The following is a 15,746-nucleotide window of genomic DNA, read 5'->3' as shown; positions in this document are numbered from 1 at the left end:
CCGGAGGCAAGGGAAACAAAGTAAAAATGAACTACTGGGACCTCATCAAAATAAAAAGCTTCTGCACAGCGAAGGAAACAATCAGCAAAACTAAAATGGGAGAAGATATTTGCAAAGGACATATCAGATAAATGGAACATCTATAAGGAACTTGTCAAACTCAACACCCAAAAAAATAATCCAGTGAAGACATGGGCAAAAGACATGAATAGACACTTCTCCAAGGAAGACATCCAGATGGCCAACCGACCCATGAAAAAATGTTCAACATCACTCATCATCAGGGAAATACAAATCAAAACCACAATGAGATACCACCTCACCCCCGTGAGAACGGCTAACTTTAACAACTCAGGCAACAACAGATGTTGGCGAGGATGCGGAGAAAGAGGATCTCTCTTGCATTGTTGGTGGGAATGCAAGCTGGTGCAGCCACTCTGGAAAACAGTATGGACGTTCCTCAAAAAACTAAAAATAGAACTACCCTATGACCCAGTAATTGCTCTACTAGGCATTTATCCACGGGATAAGGTGTGCTGTTTTGAAGGGACACATGCACCCCGATGTTTATAGCAGCACTATCAACAATAGCCAAAGTATGGAAAGAGCCCAAATGTCCATCAATGGATGAATGGATAAAGAAGATGTGGTATATAGATATATGTATATATACAATGGAGTATTACTCGGCAATCAAAAAGAATGAAATCTTGTCATTTGCAACTACGTGGATGGAACTAGAGGGTATTATGCTAAGTGAAATTAGAGAAAGACAAAAATCATATGCCTTCACTCATATGAGGACTTTAAGAGACAAAACAGATGAACATAAGGGAAGAGAAACAAAAATATAAAAACAGGGCGGGGGACAAAACAGAAGAGACTCAAAAATATGGAGAATAAACTGAGGGTTGCTGGAGAGGTTGTGGGAGGGGGGATGGGCTAAATGGGTAAGGGGCACTAAGGAATCTACTCCTGAAATCTTTGTTTCACTATATGCTAATTTGGATGTAAATTTTAAAAAATAAAAAATAAAATAAAAAAAATATTAAAAAAGAAGATATGAATAAATATTGACAACAAGCTGTAAATTTTAATCTGGGTGCCTGGGTGGCTCAATCAATTTACCCTCTGACTCCTGATTGCGGTTCAGGTCATGATCTCACGGTTCGTGGGTTTGAGCCCTGCGTTGGGCTCTGCGCTGACAGCGTGGAGCCTGCTTTGGATTCTCTTTCTCTATCCCTCTCTCTCTGCCTCTCCCCTGCTCACTTTCTCTCTCAAAATAAGTAAACTTCAAAAAACTTATAAAAAAGATGTAAATTTTACTTAGCTATATTCAGAATGAAAAATCTATCACAATTTTTAAATCTGACCTGCTGGGATTATTTTAATGATAATCATCCTGAGTGTTGACAAAGAGCAGAATCCCTCAGCTTTTAAGTTGCTTCTGTCTTTTCTATCAAATAGAGTTTTCTTTTCTCTAGAAAGAGGAGACTAAATATTGGTAAGAGATGACGGAAGTCAAAAGGCTTCGAATGGGTTATTTCCAGTCCCAGACATATTACATCTCAAGTAAGGAAAAAATTTACACATAAGATCACAAAACCACTGACAACAATTTTTTTTTTTTTAAGAATTCAAGGAAGGTACTCTCTGTTCTTGCTAAATGTCTAACTTGTCACTTAAGACTGCATCATAATTTAAGTATCAATTTCTTCAAAAAAACATGCCCTGAGATTTCTAGGCTGGATCTGATCCTCTTCTCTGAACAATCTGAGCAATTTGTGCAAATCATTATGACTTTATCTAACTCTTATTGTAATAAACTGTATATGAGTCTTACTAAAATTTGATACTCCTTCAGTGATGAGTAGCTAATGTAGTTGAAGAGAGGGAGAATTAAGTTTCAAGCATAGGAGATGGCATGAGGAAAGGCAAAAAGGTAAGACTGATTTTGAGGTTACAAGAAGATTATCTTTCCTGAAGTCTAAAGTAAAAGGCAGGGGCGCCTGGGTGGCTCAGTCGGTTAAGCATCCGAGTTCGGCTCAGGTCATGATCTCGCCGTCTGTGAGTTCGAGCCCCTCGTCAGGCTCTGTGCTGACCGCTCAGAGCCTGGAGCCTGTTTCGGATTCTGTGTCTCCCTCTCTCTCTGACCCTCCCCCGTTCATGCTCTGTCTCTCTCTGTCTCAAAAATAAATAAACGTTAAAAAAAAATTTTTAAAGTAAAAGGCAGAGAATGGCAAGGGGTAAAACTGGAGCGGTAGTCAGGAGCCAGTTCATTGCAGTTCTTGTACATCATGTTGTAGAATCTGGTTTCTGCGCGGTAGCTAGTGGTTGTCAGAAAGTCTTTTCCTTGGGGCGCCTGCGTGGCTCAGTTGGTTGAGCGTCCGACTTCGGCTCAGGTCATGACCTCACAGTTTGTGAGTTCGAGCCCCGCATCAGGCTCTGTGCTGCTTGCTTAGAGCCTGGAGCCTGCTTCAGATTCTGTGTCTCCTTCTCTCTCTGCCCCTCCCCTGCTCACGCTTTGTCTCACTCTGTTTCTCAAAAATAAATCAATGTAAAAAAATTAAAAAAAAATCTTTTCCTTTTGAATTAACAACATTATCAAAAGAAAGAAAGCTAGTCAGGATGAGTAAGGGTTGGATGGGCTAGGTCCTAACTATTTGGCCTTTTGCCATCTCTCATTTATAGTCTCCTAAGTGGTGAGTCGCAATGTATGGTGTGCTAATTGCCAACATCAGAATTATCTGAAGTGCCTTATAAAAAATGTAGATTCAGGGGCTGACAACAAAGACCAGCTCAGAATCAGAAGCTGGGGTTTCCATAAGCTCCCCAGGTAATTCTCATGTACATTAAAATTTTAAAGCCAAACATTCTATAAGACAACTGGCCCATGATCTTCAAAAATGCCAGGGCTATGAATGAGAAAGAAAAGCTGAGTGGCTATTCCAAATTGAAAGAGAATAAAGGTATGTGACCTTTAAATGCAATTTGTGATCCTGAATCAGCGAGAATTTTTGCTCTAAAGGATGTTACTGCTACATTTGGCAAAATTTAACTGTAGTATATAAAATAGTATTGCATCAAAATTGAATTTCTTGATTTTAATGTAAGACACCGTTCTTGTTCTTGGAAAATATGTATTGAAATTGTTTAGGAATAAACATGTCTATAAAAAATGGGTTGGGGAAATATAGGTAGATACAGTTCTTCATACTATTCTTGAAATTATTTTGAAATTAAAAGTTAAAAAAAAAATGGGCGCCTTGATGGTGTAGGCAGTTAAGTGTCTGACTTTGGCTCAGGTCATGATCTCACAGTTTGTGAGTTCAAGCCCTGCATCGGGCTCTGCACTGACAGTGCGGAGCCTGCTTGGGATTCTCTCTCCCTCTCTCGCTGCCCCTCCCCGACTTGTGCTCTCTCTCTCTCTCAAAATAAATAGATACACTTTAAAAAAATTAAAAAGAGAAAGCCTAGCGGCACCTGGGTGGCTCAGTCGGTTGGGCATCCGACTTCAGCTCAGGTCATGATCTCACAGTCTGTGAGTTTGAGCCCTGCGTCGGGCTCTGTGCTGACAGCTCAGAGCCTGGAGGCTGCTTCGGATTCTGTGTCTCCCTCTCTCTCTGCTCCCCCCCTGCTCATGCTCTCTCTCTCAGAAAAAAAAAAGAAAAAAACATTTTAAAAAATTAAAAAAAAAAGAAAGCCAAAAAAAAAAAAATTTAAGTCTTAGGAATGTGCCAACTTCAACCACTCTTAGGAAACTGGTATTACTGAAAGGCTTTACATACTAGTTTTACATCATCTGATTGGTGTTTTTGATCACTTTTATGGTAGTAAGAAAGACGGAATTAGGATGACAATATTGGTGGCAAGAAAGCCAATTAGAAATCTCCTTGTAAACAGGTGATGAGTGAAAAGAATGATGACATAATAGGAGATACAGAGATTATGAGGTAAAATCAGTTGGATTCAGTGGCTGGATCTGAGGGATGGAAATGAAAGGAAAAAAAAGACTGTCATGTTTCTAGGTTAAAACGGGTGGTTTTGTATCTAATACTGTGAGCAAGGTTACAGAGAATATAGGAGGAACGGCATTTAGTGTGGAATTAGATGAATTTGAATTTGGATATGTGGGACATCTCTGTGGAGATGTTTAGGAGAGAGTTAAATACAAGAGTTTAAAGCTCTGACAAGAGGTCAAATGTATATAGAGATATGTCCATCTGTATACGCACACAAATATATATAGCAAGTACAATGACATGACACACTTAAGATCGAGAGTTCATGAAAGGCTAAATCTAAGATGATTTAATTTAACAGGAATAAATTTAAGACCCAATAAATAAATAAATTTGGTTCAATAAACATTGAATCAAAATGCCAATTGAAGAAGTAGAAAATGGAGGAGACAACACTGAGCAGCAGCAAACTTTATACGTTTGAGTGTATATAAATGCAATTTATCAATGTTTTAGGATAGTTTCCAAAAGAACAGATGCAACCTTAGACTGCATTAATGGGAATCTAGGGTGTAGAAAGAAGCAAATGAAAGTGATGATTTGTTGTATACTCATTAACTGGCGTCTACAGTGCTGTGTTCAGTTTCAGTCAAGCTTGAACAGTGACAGAGTGACAGGAAAGAAAAACATCATGTGGTAAAGGACTTGAATCATGCTGTATTATGGATGGCTGAAAGAAATGGAAGGAAAGTTTCAAGGAAATAAATGATTGCTTAAAAAAATACTTAACATCTACTATGTGGAAGAGACTGCATTTTTCAAGGAGAATCAGGGAAAATCCTTGAAATATTTACCTTTAAGGTTACTTCACTCTTCGTTTTGTGTAATTAAAGAGGTGGATGAAATTTATAGGGACACATGTTTTTAGCTTAACAGAAAAAGGATGTTCTCAATGCTATAGCTCTCAAGCAACAGAATGAACTGTACAATTGGGTAAACTACTTGTCACCAAGTGTCCTCACTCAAAGGTTGGATGAGGCTGGATACTGTAATGAATAGGTAAGACTAGAGGACTCTCAAGGTTTCTGTCTTTAGGATTCAATGTGATGGGAATGAAGAGATTAGATAATGAGATGAATATTCTTTTTGTATTTTGAACAGATAAATTACAAGGAATCAAATAGACATGTAATGAATTTCTACTGGCTTCCCTTACAAATTGCTTGGGCTTGAGAGAAAAATAAAAATTTGAGGTCATAATTTCTGGGAAGGCGAATTGCTTCTTGGCTATCCATTTTGAAGATAAGCTAGTTACTTACATGTAGATTTTGATCAGACATACATGGTTTAAAAAGCTCACATGAAGATTCATTACTGCCTCTATTCCTATTTTACTCACCTAAACCTTGATTAGGGAATGGTCTTCTGAAATAATCAAATATACTGTCATCTGATACATCAGGGTTTGTAGCTAGAAAAGATGATAAAAGATCATTTGTAGCATGAAAATAATTTGAGTCTTTTACACTTCATATTTTTTATCTTTTTCTAAACAAAAAGGCTAGAAGATAATGTAAAGAGCTTAGCTCAATTAGCACAGTTCTCAAATATTATGAATTTTTGTTACCTTTTTGCTTTTTATTGTTAAAGTATAAAAAAATGTCCATACTCTTTAGGTCAGCAATTCCTTTCTAGGAATCTAGTATAAATAAATAACAATATACACAAATATGGAGTTTTAAGGTCTTTGTTATTGTTTGTAATAGAAAAAAATGTAAGCAAAAATGTTTAACAAATACAATGGAATACTTTGCCACCACTTAGTAACATGTAAAGAAGTTTATAATATACTTCAATTTTCTTTTTTTTTTTTTTTTTTTTTTTTTAAATAAGGTTTTTTTTTTTTTTTTTCAACGTTTATTTATTTTTGGGACAGAGAGAGACAGAGCATGAACGGGGGAGGGGCAGAGAGAGAGGGAGACACAGAATCAGAAACAGGCTCCAGGCTCTGAGCCGTCAGCCCAGAGCCTGAGGCGGGGCTCGAACTCACGGACCGCGAGATCGTGACCTGGCTGAAGTCGGACGCTTAACCGACTGCGCCACCCAGGCGCCCCTATACTTCAATTTTCAATGAAAATGTAGATTGCAAAACAACATGAACATTCTGTGATTAATAGTATGTGCACAGATGTAGAAAAAGATCTAAAGTATTCTAAAGTGTGCTTTTCAGTTCTAATTTTTGATATTAAATTTTCAACAGAGGAATACATTATATATAAAAAGTGATTTGCTTGGGGGGCGTCTGGGTGGTGCAGTTGGTTGGACATCCGACTTCAGCTCAGGTCATGATCTCATTGTTCGTGAGTTCGAGCCCCGCGTTTGGCTCTGTGCTGACAGCTCAGAGCCTGGCGCCTCCTTCGGATTCTGTGTCTCCCCCTCTGTGTGCCCCTCTCCCCCATTTATACTCTGTCTCTCTCTCTTTCTCTCTCTCTCAAAAACAAAGATTAGAAAAAAATTAAAAAAAAAGTGATTTGCTTGGATGATCACTATGAGAAAGAGTAGTTAATTTAAAGTTCAAATCAATTAACCACATTAGTTATAATAGAATTCTCCCCTTTCCTTGGTGTGGTTCTTATTTCCATTTCTATTTCTAGTTAGCTTGCTAGATCATAAACTAAATGGATATATATACACATGTATGTATGTGTGTGTGTGTATGTGTGTGTATATATGTGTGTGTGTGTGTGTGTGTGTATATATATATATATATATATATATATATACACACATATATTTTAATTAGGTCATCTCAAATAGAGTCAAATTCATATCCAACTTAGCAGATTCTAGTAAAAGCAAATGGTCCATAATTTTATTTCCCTCCTGGGATCATCCTCTATTAAATTATGAAATGAGAGGAACAAGATGGTTTTTAAAACAAAATCCCTATATTCTGTTTGGGGAAAAATCTCTCATATCAGAGAGATCCCTCAAGTACATGGCCCACTCACTCCAACCTTCTGTTCTTTGCGCTTTCTTGGAGCCCTGTCTAGACTACTGGCATTACCCTTGTAACACTGCACTTCGTTTATTTACTTGTTTTTCTCCCCCTATTAAAGATGGGCTCCTGGGGGTAAGAAATGGTAATAGTATACTACTTAATGTCCCTAGCACCAAGCACAGTGGTAACCTCAAAGCTGTGGCACGAAAAGTGTTGAATAAATGCATTAATTGGCTAGAGAGAGTACAAGCAGAACATTACCTTTCACATCAGAATTTGATTGTTTGTGTCTTTGCACTAAATGTCCTTTATCACAAACCTAATGGAACACAGAACCAGAAGGAAAACAATATGTTATAAACATGAAAAGGAAGTATATTTCCTGTATCATCTTTGGTATAGTAGTTTTCAACATTTCTCATTTTATCCTCATAGGTTTAGAATGGGCAAAAATACCTCTTAAAACAGAGCCTTCTAATACCTTTCATAACACTACTTTTCTCCTGCAACAATGAGTAGAAGAAAATACTGATATGGTTATTTTGGCACTAAAGAGAGTTACAAATCTTTTTCACTTCATAAGAATTTATTTACAATGAGAGACAAAAAATGGATGGTTATAATCTCACTTATTTAAATAAAAATAAAGATTTAGGAAGATAATATGAAATGAGTGAAAATATATAAAATTGTATGAAAAATGTATAATTGATTACAAAACTGTGCTTATATAAAAAAGACGAAAAATATTTTGTAGAAGTCCATAGTAAGGAAGAGCATACACATATTGTTTTCTACCTTGAAAAAGGAGTTGCCAATAATGACCAGGTACACTAAATGAGACACAAAACACTACAGAATTGTAACAGCTAATCTTGAATAGTCTACAAATCATGTAACCATGAAAACACTTTAAACTTTTGTTTAAAAAGTTTCCAAACTTTTGTTTCTGCATCTGTGGTATGTGGATATTATAAAGAGCTTTCTGAACGAGCATTAGAAAGGGGAAAAAAACCCTGAGGACATCAATATTTTTTTGCCAACCTGTTATCCGTATCAACTCATGATGAAAAGTGGACTATGGAGTAGTTAAAAACTAAAATCTCCCTTTTTTGTAGATAAAATTGGCAGCAAAAAAAAAAAAAATGATAGAATCATAAAAATGAGAGGAAAGTATAAAAATAAAAACTTGATTACTGAAGGCAGAGAGAAAGGAAATATTCTAGAAAAAATTACACAAAGTTAAAAGCAATACTATATAATCAGAATTTGGAGAGACAAGATGTGAAATTAGGCTAGAGAAATTCACTTGTGGTAAGACTTGATTCGATGAACTCCATGTTATTTTTAGCCCTCTTCCCTTCGTTGAAATGATGCTATAAGCCATTATAAACTATTCCATTCATCCTATAGAAAATCACCAGGCCAGTGTCCTTCCTTATGAACATGATCTCCCAATTCTAACCACAGTAATCTATAATTGTTTTTGCTTAAGTCTTCTGAATCAATTATTGAGAATGTCCAGGTACAAAATATAGTTACCTAAAATACTTTAAAAATAACTTACAAATATTGTTTTCAGGATGTATGGATATCTTACAATTAAGAAATAATTCAGAGCATGAATTTAGGTTGTCCTTGGGCATTAAACTCAGTTAAGATGACACTGTTCACTCTTTTTGCCAAAGACTGTTAAAATAAATTTCAAGATTAATGGCTAAGAACTCCTATTAGTTTATAAGAGCACTTATGTATGCAGCTTTTCAAATAACCAAATGATGATTGTTTTCCATCTGGAAAATCCAACATTAAATACAGATTATGATTTCATAACAATCTTGAAGCTCTAATCAACCAGGGGGAAAATACATAAATATTTTAATGTAAAGGAATTTACTATATTTTGCCTGAAATATAGCTTGGGTAGAGGAGAAAAGCCACTATGTGGAGATGTTTATGAAAAGTAAATATGTGTCTGACAAAATCTACATACAAAACAATAAAAAAACAATCTCCCAAACAAAATCTACTTCGGTTATTGGGTTCTGCAACTGACTTAACACATTGAGATCAATTAGAGGGTTTGTTTACCAAAAACTTTTTTATAATCTTGGCCCTCTCCCAAGCATACTCACATTGCTTAGATTGCACAATTTACAAACAAGAAATCAGATACCAATATAAAAATATGCGATATTACATAACAATGTGCTTTAAAGACTAGAATTAAAAATTTATGAGGAATACACACAAATGAGTGTGTGCATCCTGATAAAATCTGAATAATTGCTGTGGACTAGATCAACATCAGTTTTATGGTGTCAATATAGTATCATGATACATGCAAGATGTTAACAATGGAGAAGTCAAGGATGCAGCAGACCTCCTACACATATTTCAAATAAAAAGTTCTTAAAAACTATCTGTTTTTGTCTGATTCTCCCCAAAGGCAAAATTTCTGACCTGTCTCTGGAGCTGGTGGTGGGGACAATGGCACTCTTCTCTCAGTGACACCCACTTTAGGAGTTGAGCTGTACGTGGAAAGAGGGCAGCAGTCTCAGGTCTTCTCTATTTGCCTCTAGTGTGATATCACCATTTCACAAGCTAAGGTAAGGGTGATTAGGGCCAAAATATTCTGGGTAATGTGGCACCCCAGGCAGAATCTCTGTCTCCTGAATGGAGCATGGGTAGAAGAAGGGAGCCCCCACCTCTTGGCTGCACTCACTCCGAACTTAGCCCCAGCAACAGGTAGCTGGAGGCGGGATAAGAACTACTGATGCCCTGCCCCTTTTGGGAAGACAGCCCTCTGGCTGGCACGAGTGGAGAGAGGGGGTTCTGTGTTCTTGGCTGTGCTGGTCTGGGGTGGAGATTCAGTCTCACTGAACTGGGAGGGGGAGGAAGGAATCTTGCTTCAATTGCCACAAGCTCTTACTGTTTTCTTTTTACCAAATTTTAGGAAATTTTCACAAATAGATGTTTTTCATTTGCTATCTGCCCTTAGGGCAATGGTTGTGTTGTTTGTTTTTAGTATCACCAATTTTTGTTACGTGAATGAATTTGCAGAGCTTCTCATGCTGTTATGGTAGAAGTCAATCTCCCAGCACCATCTATTCTTACACTCTTGTATTGCCATTTAATTTTTCTTAATTTATCTCTTCTAGTTATCCTAGATGTATCTTTGTAAGATACCTCAAATACTTTTCAGAGTAAAGTAAGTAAAAGTGAAATTTATAGCACCTATTAATAAAATCCACTTCTCATCTGTCAAGGTTCTCTTATATTTTTATAAACAGCAAATAACATAAGCAAAGTTTTAATCACTAACATTTCCCAGGGCAAAAATTTGGGGATAGAAAGTGTAACAGGAAACAACTTGCCATTCTCTTGCAACCATTTTTCAAAAACTGTTAAAAACCAGGTCAGTGAATACCTCTGGTTCTTCTCTGGTGTTTTGATTACTTGCTATGGTAGAATTTCTTTCCTTCTTTGTTTTCAAGTGTTTTTTCTTGTTTTTTAGCTAAGTAAAAGAATCATACTTGAAATCAATATTTAATCAACACACCAAAGACAGTATATATGTGGACATAAAGCTATCTTGAGACTTCCACTTCTAGGAAGATAAAGTACTTCTTCTATCCCTCCCACTAAGTACAACTGAAAATCCTGGGTATTCTACACAAAATAAGCATAAGAGGCCCTAAAAAGCAGAAAGAAGAAGGTAGACTGGTGAGGGACTTCAGGAGCAGAGGACAGAAGAATAGTGAGTAATTCCTATGTTTTGTTTTTACTTACATATCCCAGCTTTAGAGCCAGAGAAGCCATCAACCCAGAAGTGCCAATGAGTGAAGAAATAATGGATGAAAATTTGATGAAACTTCCCAAATGTGATGAAAGATACGATGTAAACATCCAAGAAGCTCAATGAGCTCCAAGTAAGATGAACTCAAAAACCCACAATGAAACACATTGTAATTAATCTAAGAGAAAGAGAGAATCTTGAAAGTAGCAAGAGAAAAAAATTGTTACATGGAAGAATCCTCAATAAGATTATTAGCAGATTTCTCATCAGAAACTGGAGGCCAGAAGACCATAAACCAATACATTCAAAGTGCTTTTAAAAAGTGGCATTATTGTCCTTCAAAAGTTAGGAAGAAATTAAGACATTCCCAGATAAACAAAAGCTGAAAGAGTTCATGACCACTAGACACATCCTGTAAGAAATGCTCAAGAGAGTCCTACAAGGTGAAAAGACACTGGAAACTAACTTGAATCTGTAGGGAGAATAAAGATCTGAACAGAGGCAATTATAAAAGCTAGCATATCACTGTAGCAATGGTTTTAAAGAGCACTTTTTGTTTTCCAATACATTTAAAGAAAAACAAAGCAGTTAATAATACAGTTTCATCCTGTTGTGATCAGAGAAGATACTCTGTAAGACAGCTAGCTTTTAAAATCTTACTTATTAAGACTTACTTACTTATTAAGACTCACTATTAACAATTATATAGCAACAAATTAGATAATATAGATAAAATGGACAAATTCCTAGAAACACAAAACCTACCAAGACTATATCACAAAGAAATAGAAAATATGAACAGACCTATAACTGATAATGAATCAGCAATAAAAACATCTCCCAACCACAAACTGTAGACGTGATGGCTTCACAGGAGAATTCTACCAAACATTTAAAGAACTAACATCAGTACTTCTCAAACCTTTCTAAAAAACTCAAGAGTAGGGAACACTTCCTAACTCATTCTATGAGGCCAGCATTATCCTGATACCCAAAGCCATACAGACACTACAAGAACAAAAAAATTTATAGATCAGCATGTCTTATGAACATTAATGCAAAAAATCCTCAACAAAATACTAGCAAATAAAAATCAGCAGCATATTAAAAGGATTGTACACAATGACCAAATAGGATTTATTCCTGGAATGTAAGGATGGTTCAACATAACCAATTGATCAGAATGTAAGGATGGTTCAAACGTAAGAAACTAATGAACGTAAAACACCACATCAACATAATAAAGGAAAAGACCTCACATGAACATCTCAATTGATGCAGAAAAGGCATCTGACAAAATTCAACACCTTTTCATGATTAAAAAACCCAACAGACAAGGCATAGAAGGAAACCACCTCAACACAATAAAAAAAACTATAGCTGACATGTTTGATGGTGAAATGCTGAAAGCATTTCCTTTAAGATCAGGAACAAGTAAGGATGTCTGTTTTCATCACTTCTATTCAACACAATACTGGAAATTATAGCCAGAGCAACTAAGCACAAAAATGAAATAGAAGGTATCCAAATGGGAAAGAAGTAAAACGATCTCTGTAGATGATATGATCTTATATTTTAAAAACTCTAAAGAGTCCACAAAAAACCTGTTTGAACTAATAAATTAAGTCAGCAATACAGCAAGATACAAAGTTACCACACAAAAATCAACTGCATTTTTATACACAATTAGAGAACAACTTGAAAAGGAAATTACAAAAGCAATTCCATGTACAATAGCATCAAAAAGAATAAAATACTTAGGAATTAACCAAGAAGGTGAAAGAAAACTTCATCTTCTTGTACAAAAAAACTACAGTGACTACAAAACATTGTTGAAAGGAATTAAAGAAGACATAAGTACATGAAAGCATATCTCTTATTCATGAAATGTAAGTCCTAATATTATTAAAATATCAATATTACCCAAAGCAATCTATGGATTCAATGCAATCCCTATCAAAATCCCAATGACTTTTCTTTTTTGCAGAAATAGAAAAATCCATCCCAATATTCAAAGGATCCCAAATAGCCAAAATAATCGGGGGGGGGGGGAGGGTAGCGGTGGGGAAGGAACAAAATTGGAGGGTTCATACTTTGATTTCAAAATTTACTACAAGGCTACAGTAATCAAAACAGTGTGGCATTGGCATAAAGATAGCCATATAGACCAAAGAAAAAGAATAGAGAGCCAATAAAGAAATCCTTGCATACAGTCAAATGATTTTTGACAGGGGTGTCAAGACCATTCAATGGGTGAAGGACAGTCTTTTTAACACATGATGCTCAGAAAATTGTATCTCCACTTGCAAAAGAATGGGGCCTTTACCTTATACCAAACACAAAAATTAACTCAAAATAGATCAAGGACCTAAATGTAAGACCCAAAAGGATAACACTTTTAGAAGAAAACAGGACAAAACTTCACAACACTGGATTTGGCAATGACTTATTGGATATGATACTAAAGGCTAAAAGCCAATAAGGGCAGTACTGAGGTCTTCAGCCCAACAGCTTTTGAAGAACAGCTTTTGAATTTTGTCAACAATCATGTAAGTGAGCTTAAAAGTGGATCTTTTCTCAGTCAAGTCTTCAGATGAGACCACCTGACCAACACCTTCATTGCAGCCTTTTGAGAGACCTCAGACAGAAGCACATAGTGAAGCCACTCCTGAGTCCCTGTCTCATGGAAATGGCATGAAAATAAGTATCTGTTGTTTTGGGCAACTGCTTGGGGAAATTTGTTGCTCAGCAATAGAAAACTAATACAACATCCATCTTACTCCATTTCAGCTGCTATAACAAAATACCACAGACTGTGTGGCTAAAAAGAACAGGAATTTATTCCTCCTAGTTCTTCAGGCTGGAAGGTAGAGGTCAATGTGCCAGTATGGTCAGGTGAGCACTCTCTTTTGAGCTGCCAACCTCTCGTTTGTATCCTCATATGGTAGAAGGGGCTAGGCATCTCTCTGGAGCTCTTTTAATAAGGCACTAATCCAGAGGGCTCTGCCCCATGACCTAATCACTTCCCAAAGGGCCCACCTTCCAGGACCATCATATTGGGCATTATAATTTCAACATAATGAGTTTGGGGAAGATAGAATTATTCAGACAAAGCATTCTGTCCCTAAGCCCTCCAAATTCAGGTCCTTCTCACATGCAAAATACATTTATTCCATCCCATTCCATTCCAACAAGTTAAAGGTTTCCAAAATACAGTGATGGGACAGACATAGGACAGACATTCCCAAAGGGAGAAACAGAAAAGGATGGAGTGCTGGGTTGCCAGTAAGGACATAGAAAAATCTAGCAAGGCAAATTCAACAAGATCTTAGAGCTCAAGAATAATCCTCTCTGGTTCAATGGACTGCCTTCTGGACCTACTGGAGTGGCAACATCACCCGTACGGCTTGGCAGGGTGCTGCTAATGCCTGGCTCTCTGCTAGGGCACTGCCCACAATGTAGGTCATGGCTCGAGGCAGCTTGCCTTCATGGCCTCTGTTAGAGGCTGTTTATCCTGCTGAAATCCAGGTGGTAGTGGCCCTGATGATCTCTTAGTTACCTCTGAGGCCATTTTTCCCCCTTGTCTTGAAGAAGAGTGCATGTTCACAAATAGATTTATGGTACCGTACTGTAAAATTCAGGCAGTCTGACAGCCTTCCTTCATTCTGTCCTGTCTCCAACCCCTTCAGTTCAAGCTGGCAGTCTTCCTAATGGGGTGGTTGATTAGTTCTGTGGTTCATACCCACACTAATCTCCTTATCATACAGTTGATCCCCACCACTCTTACTCTTCTTTTCTGAACACACGTTCCTATTGTTTTGTAACATGGGTAGGCTGAGAATTTTTTAAATCTTCACCTTCTGGTTCCTTTTCGCTTAACAATTCCTTCTTCATTTCTCTCTCCTTGTTTTCTACTATAAGCAGTCAGGAGGAATCAAGCTGCTCTTCAACACCTTACAAAGAAACTTTTTCAGCTAAATTTCCAATTTTATCACTCACAAGTTCTACCTTCCATGAAACGCTATAGAACACAAACTCAATACAGCCAAATCCTTTACCATTTTATAGTAAGGATTAAATTTTCTCTACTGGTCAGTAACATGTTCGTTTCTGTCTGAGATCTCATGAAAATCACCCTTAATATTCAGATTCCTACCAACGTCCTATACACAATTAGTTGTGTGTGTTTAAGATGGAAACTTGCTCTACAGCTCCCCTTTTTTCTTTCTGAGTCCTTACCAGAATCATCTTGAGAAGTCCCTTCATGGCAATATCAGCATTTTCTAACATGCACTTCAAAACTCTGCCAGACTCTACCAGTTATCCAGTTCCAAAGCCACTTCCACAGTTTTAGGTATTAGTTACAATAGCACCCCACACTCGGTACTAAGAGAGTAGTGTCTTAGTTTGTCTTAGTCACTTCCTAACACCATCACATTGATGGTTAGGGTTTCAACATGTGTAGTATTTGGTGGGGACATAAGCAGTCCATAACACCACCTGAACTTCCTTCTCCTCCTCCCACTCTATATTCCTCCTTAGGCACTTATCACATATTAGGCACATCATATATTTTACTTATCATTATTTTTTATTTCTACCCACTAGAATATAAGCTATGAAAGAGAAGGATTTTTGTCTCATTTTTTGTTCACTGCTCTATCCCCAGCACACAGTTGAAGCTCAATATATAGTTGTTAAATAAATGAATAAATGAACACTGGATTTGCAGGCATGTGATGTATGTGATGCATGTGATGTATGTCTCATCAGCAAGTGGTTAATTTGTATTAACAAGTTGTTAACAAGTGGCTTTTGAGAAGTAATCTCTCTGGATCTTTAAAGTAAGAGTGTTAAAAATCCTAAGGTTAGGGGCGCCTGGGTGGCGCAGTCGGTTAAGCGTCCGACTTCAGCCAGGTCACGATCTCGCGGTCCGGGAGTTCGAGCCCCGCGTCGGGCTCTGGGCTGATGGCTCAGAGCCTGG

General features: G+C 37.0%; 1 protein-coding gene and 1 long non-coding RNA gene across 15 annotated transcripts in view; one reads left to right on the top strand and one right to left on the bottom strand.

Annotated features, from left to right (window-relative positions):
- Positions 1-15,746, bottom strand: part of AGBL3 (AGBL carboxypeptidase 3) — a 78,573-nt gene that overhangs the window by 23,486 nt on the left and 39,341 nt on the right. For 8 of the 11 annotated variants that reach the window (XM_045495732.1, XM_045495740.1, XM_045495734.1 and 5 more), the window contains 3 exons: positions 10,394-10,480; positions 7,225-7,282; positions 5,362-5,433 (listed from right to left, as the gene is read on the bottom strand). In XM_045495732.1, the coding sequence (XP_045351688.1) occupies positions 5,362-5,433; positions 7,225-7,282; positions 10,394-10,480 (217 nt within the window). The remainder of the gene's footprint in view (positions 1-5,361; positions 5,434-7,224; positions 7,283-10,393; positions 10,481-15,746) is intronic. The other 3 variants (XM_045495736.1, XM_045495742.1, XM_045495737.1) reach the window with 1 other exon arrangement.
- LOC123606912 overlaps positions 1-15,746 on the top strand; it is a 57,051-nt gene that overhangs the window by 41,122 nt on the left and 183 nt on the right. For 2 of the 4 annotated variants that reach the window (XR_006716561.1, XR_006716562.1), the window contains one exon: positions 10,765-15,629. This is a non-coding gene — a long non-coding RNA (uncharacterized LOC123606912). Of the gene's footprint in view, positions 1-9,412; positions 9,573-10,124; positions 10,175-10,764; positions 15,630-15,746 lie in introns of all 4 variants that reach the window. The other 2 variants (XR_006716560.1, XR_006716557.1) reach the window with 2 other exon arrangements.

The sequence above is a fragment of the Leopardus geoffroyi genome, chromosome A2, assembly GCF_018350155.1.
Source record: "Leopardus geoffroyi isolate Oge1 chromosome A2, O.geoffroyi_Oge1_pat1.0, whole genome shotgun sequence".
Taxonomy (NCBI): Eukaryota; Metazoa; Chordata; class Mammalia; order Carnivora; family Felidae; genus Leopardus; species Leopardus geoffroyi.
This window is presented reverse-complemented; position numbering and strand designations above follow the sequence as displayed.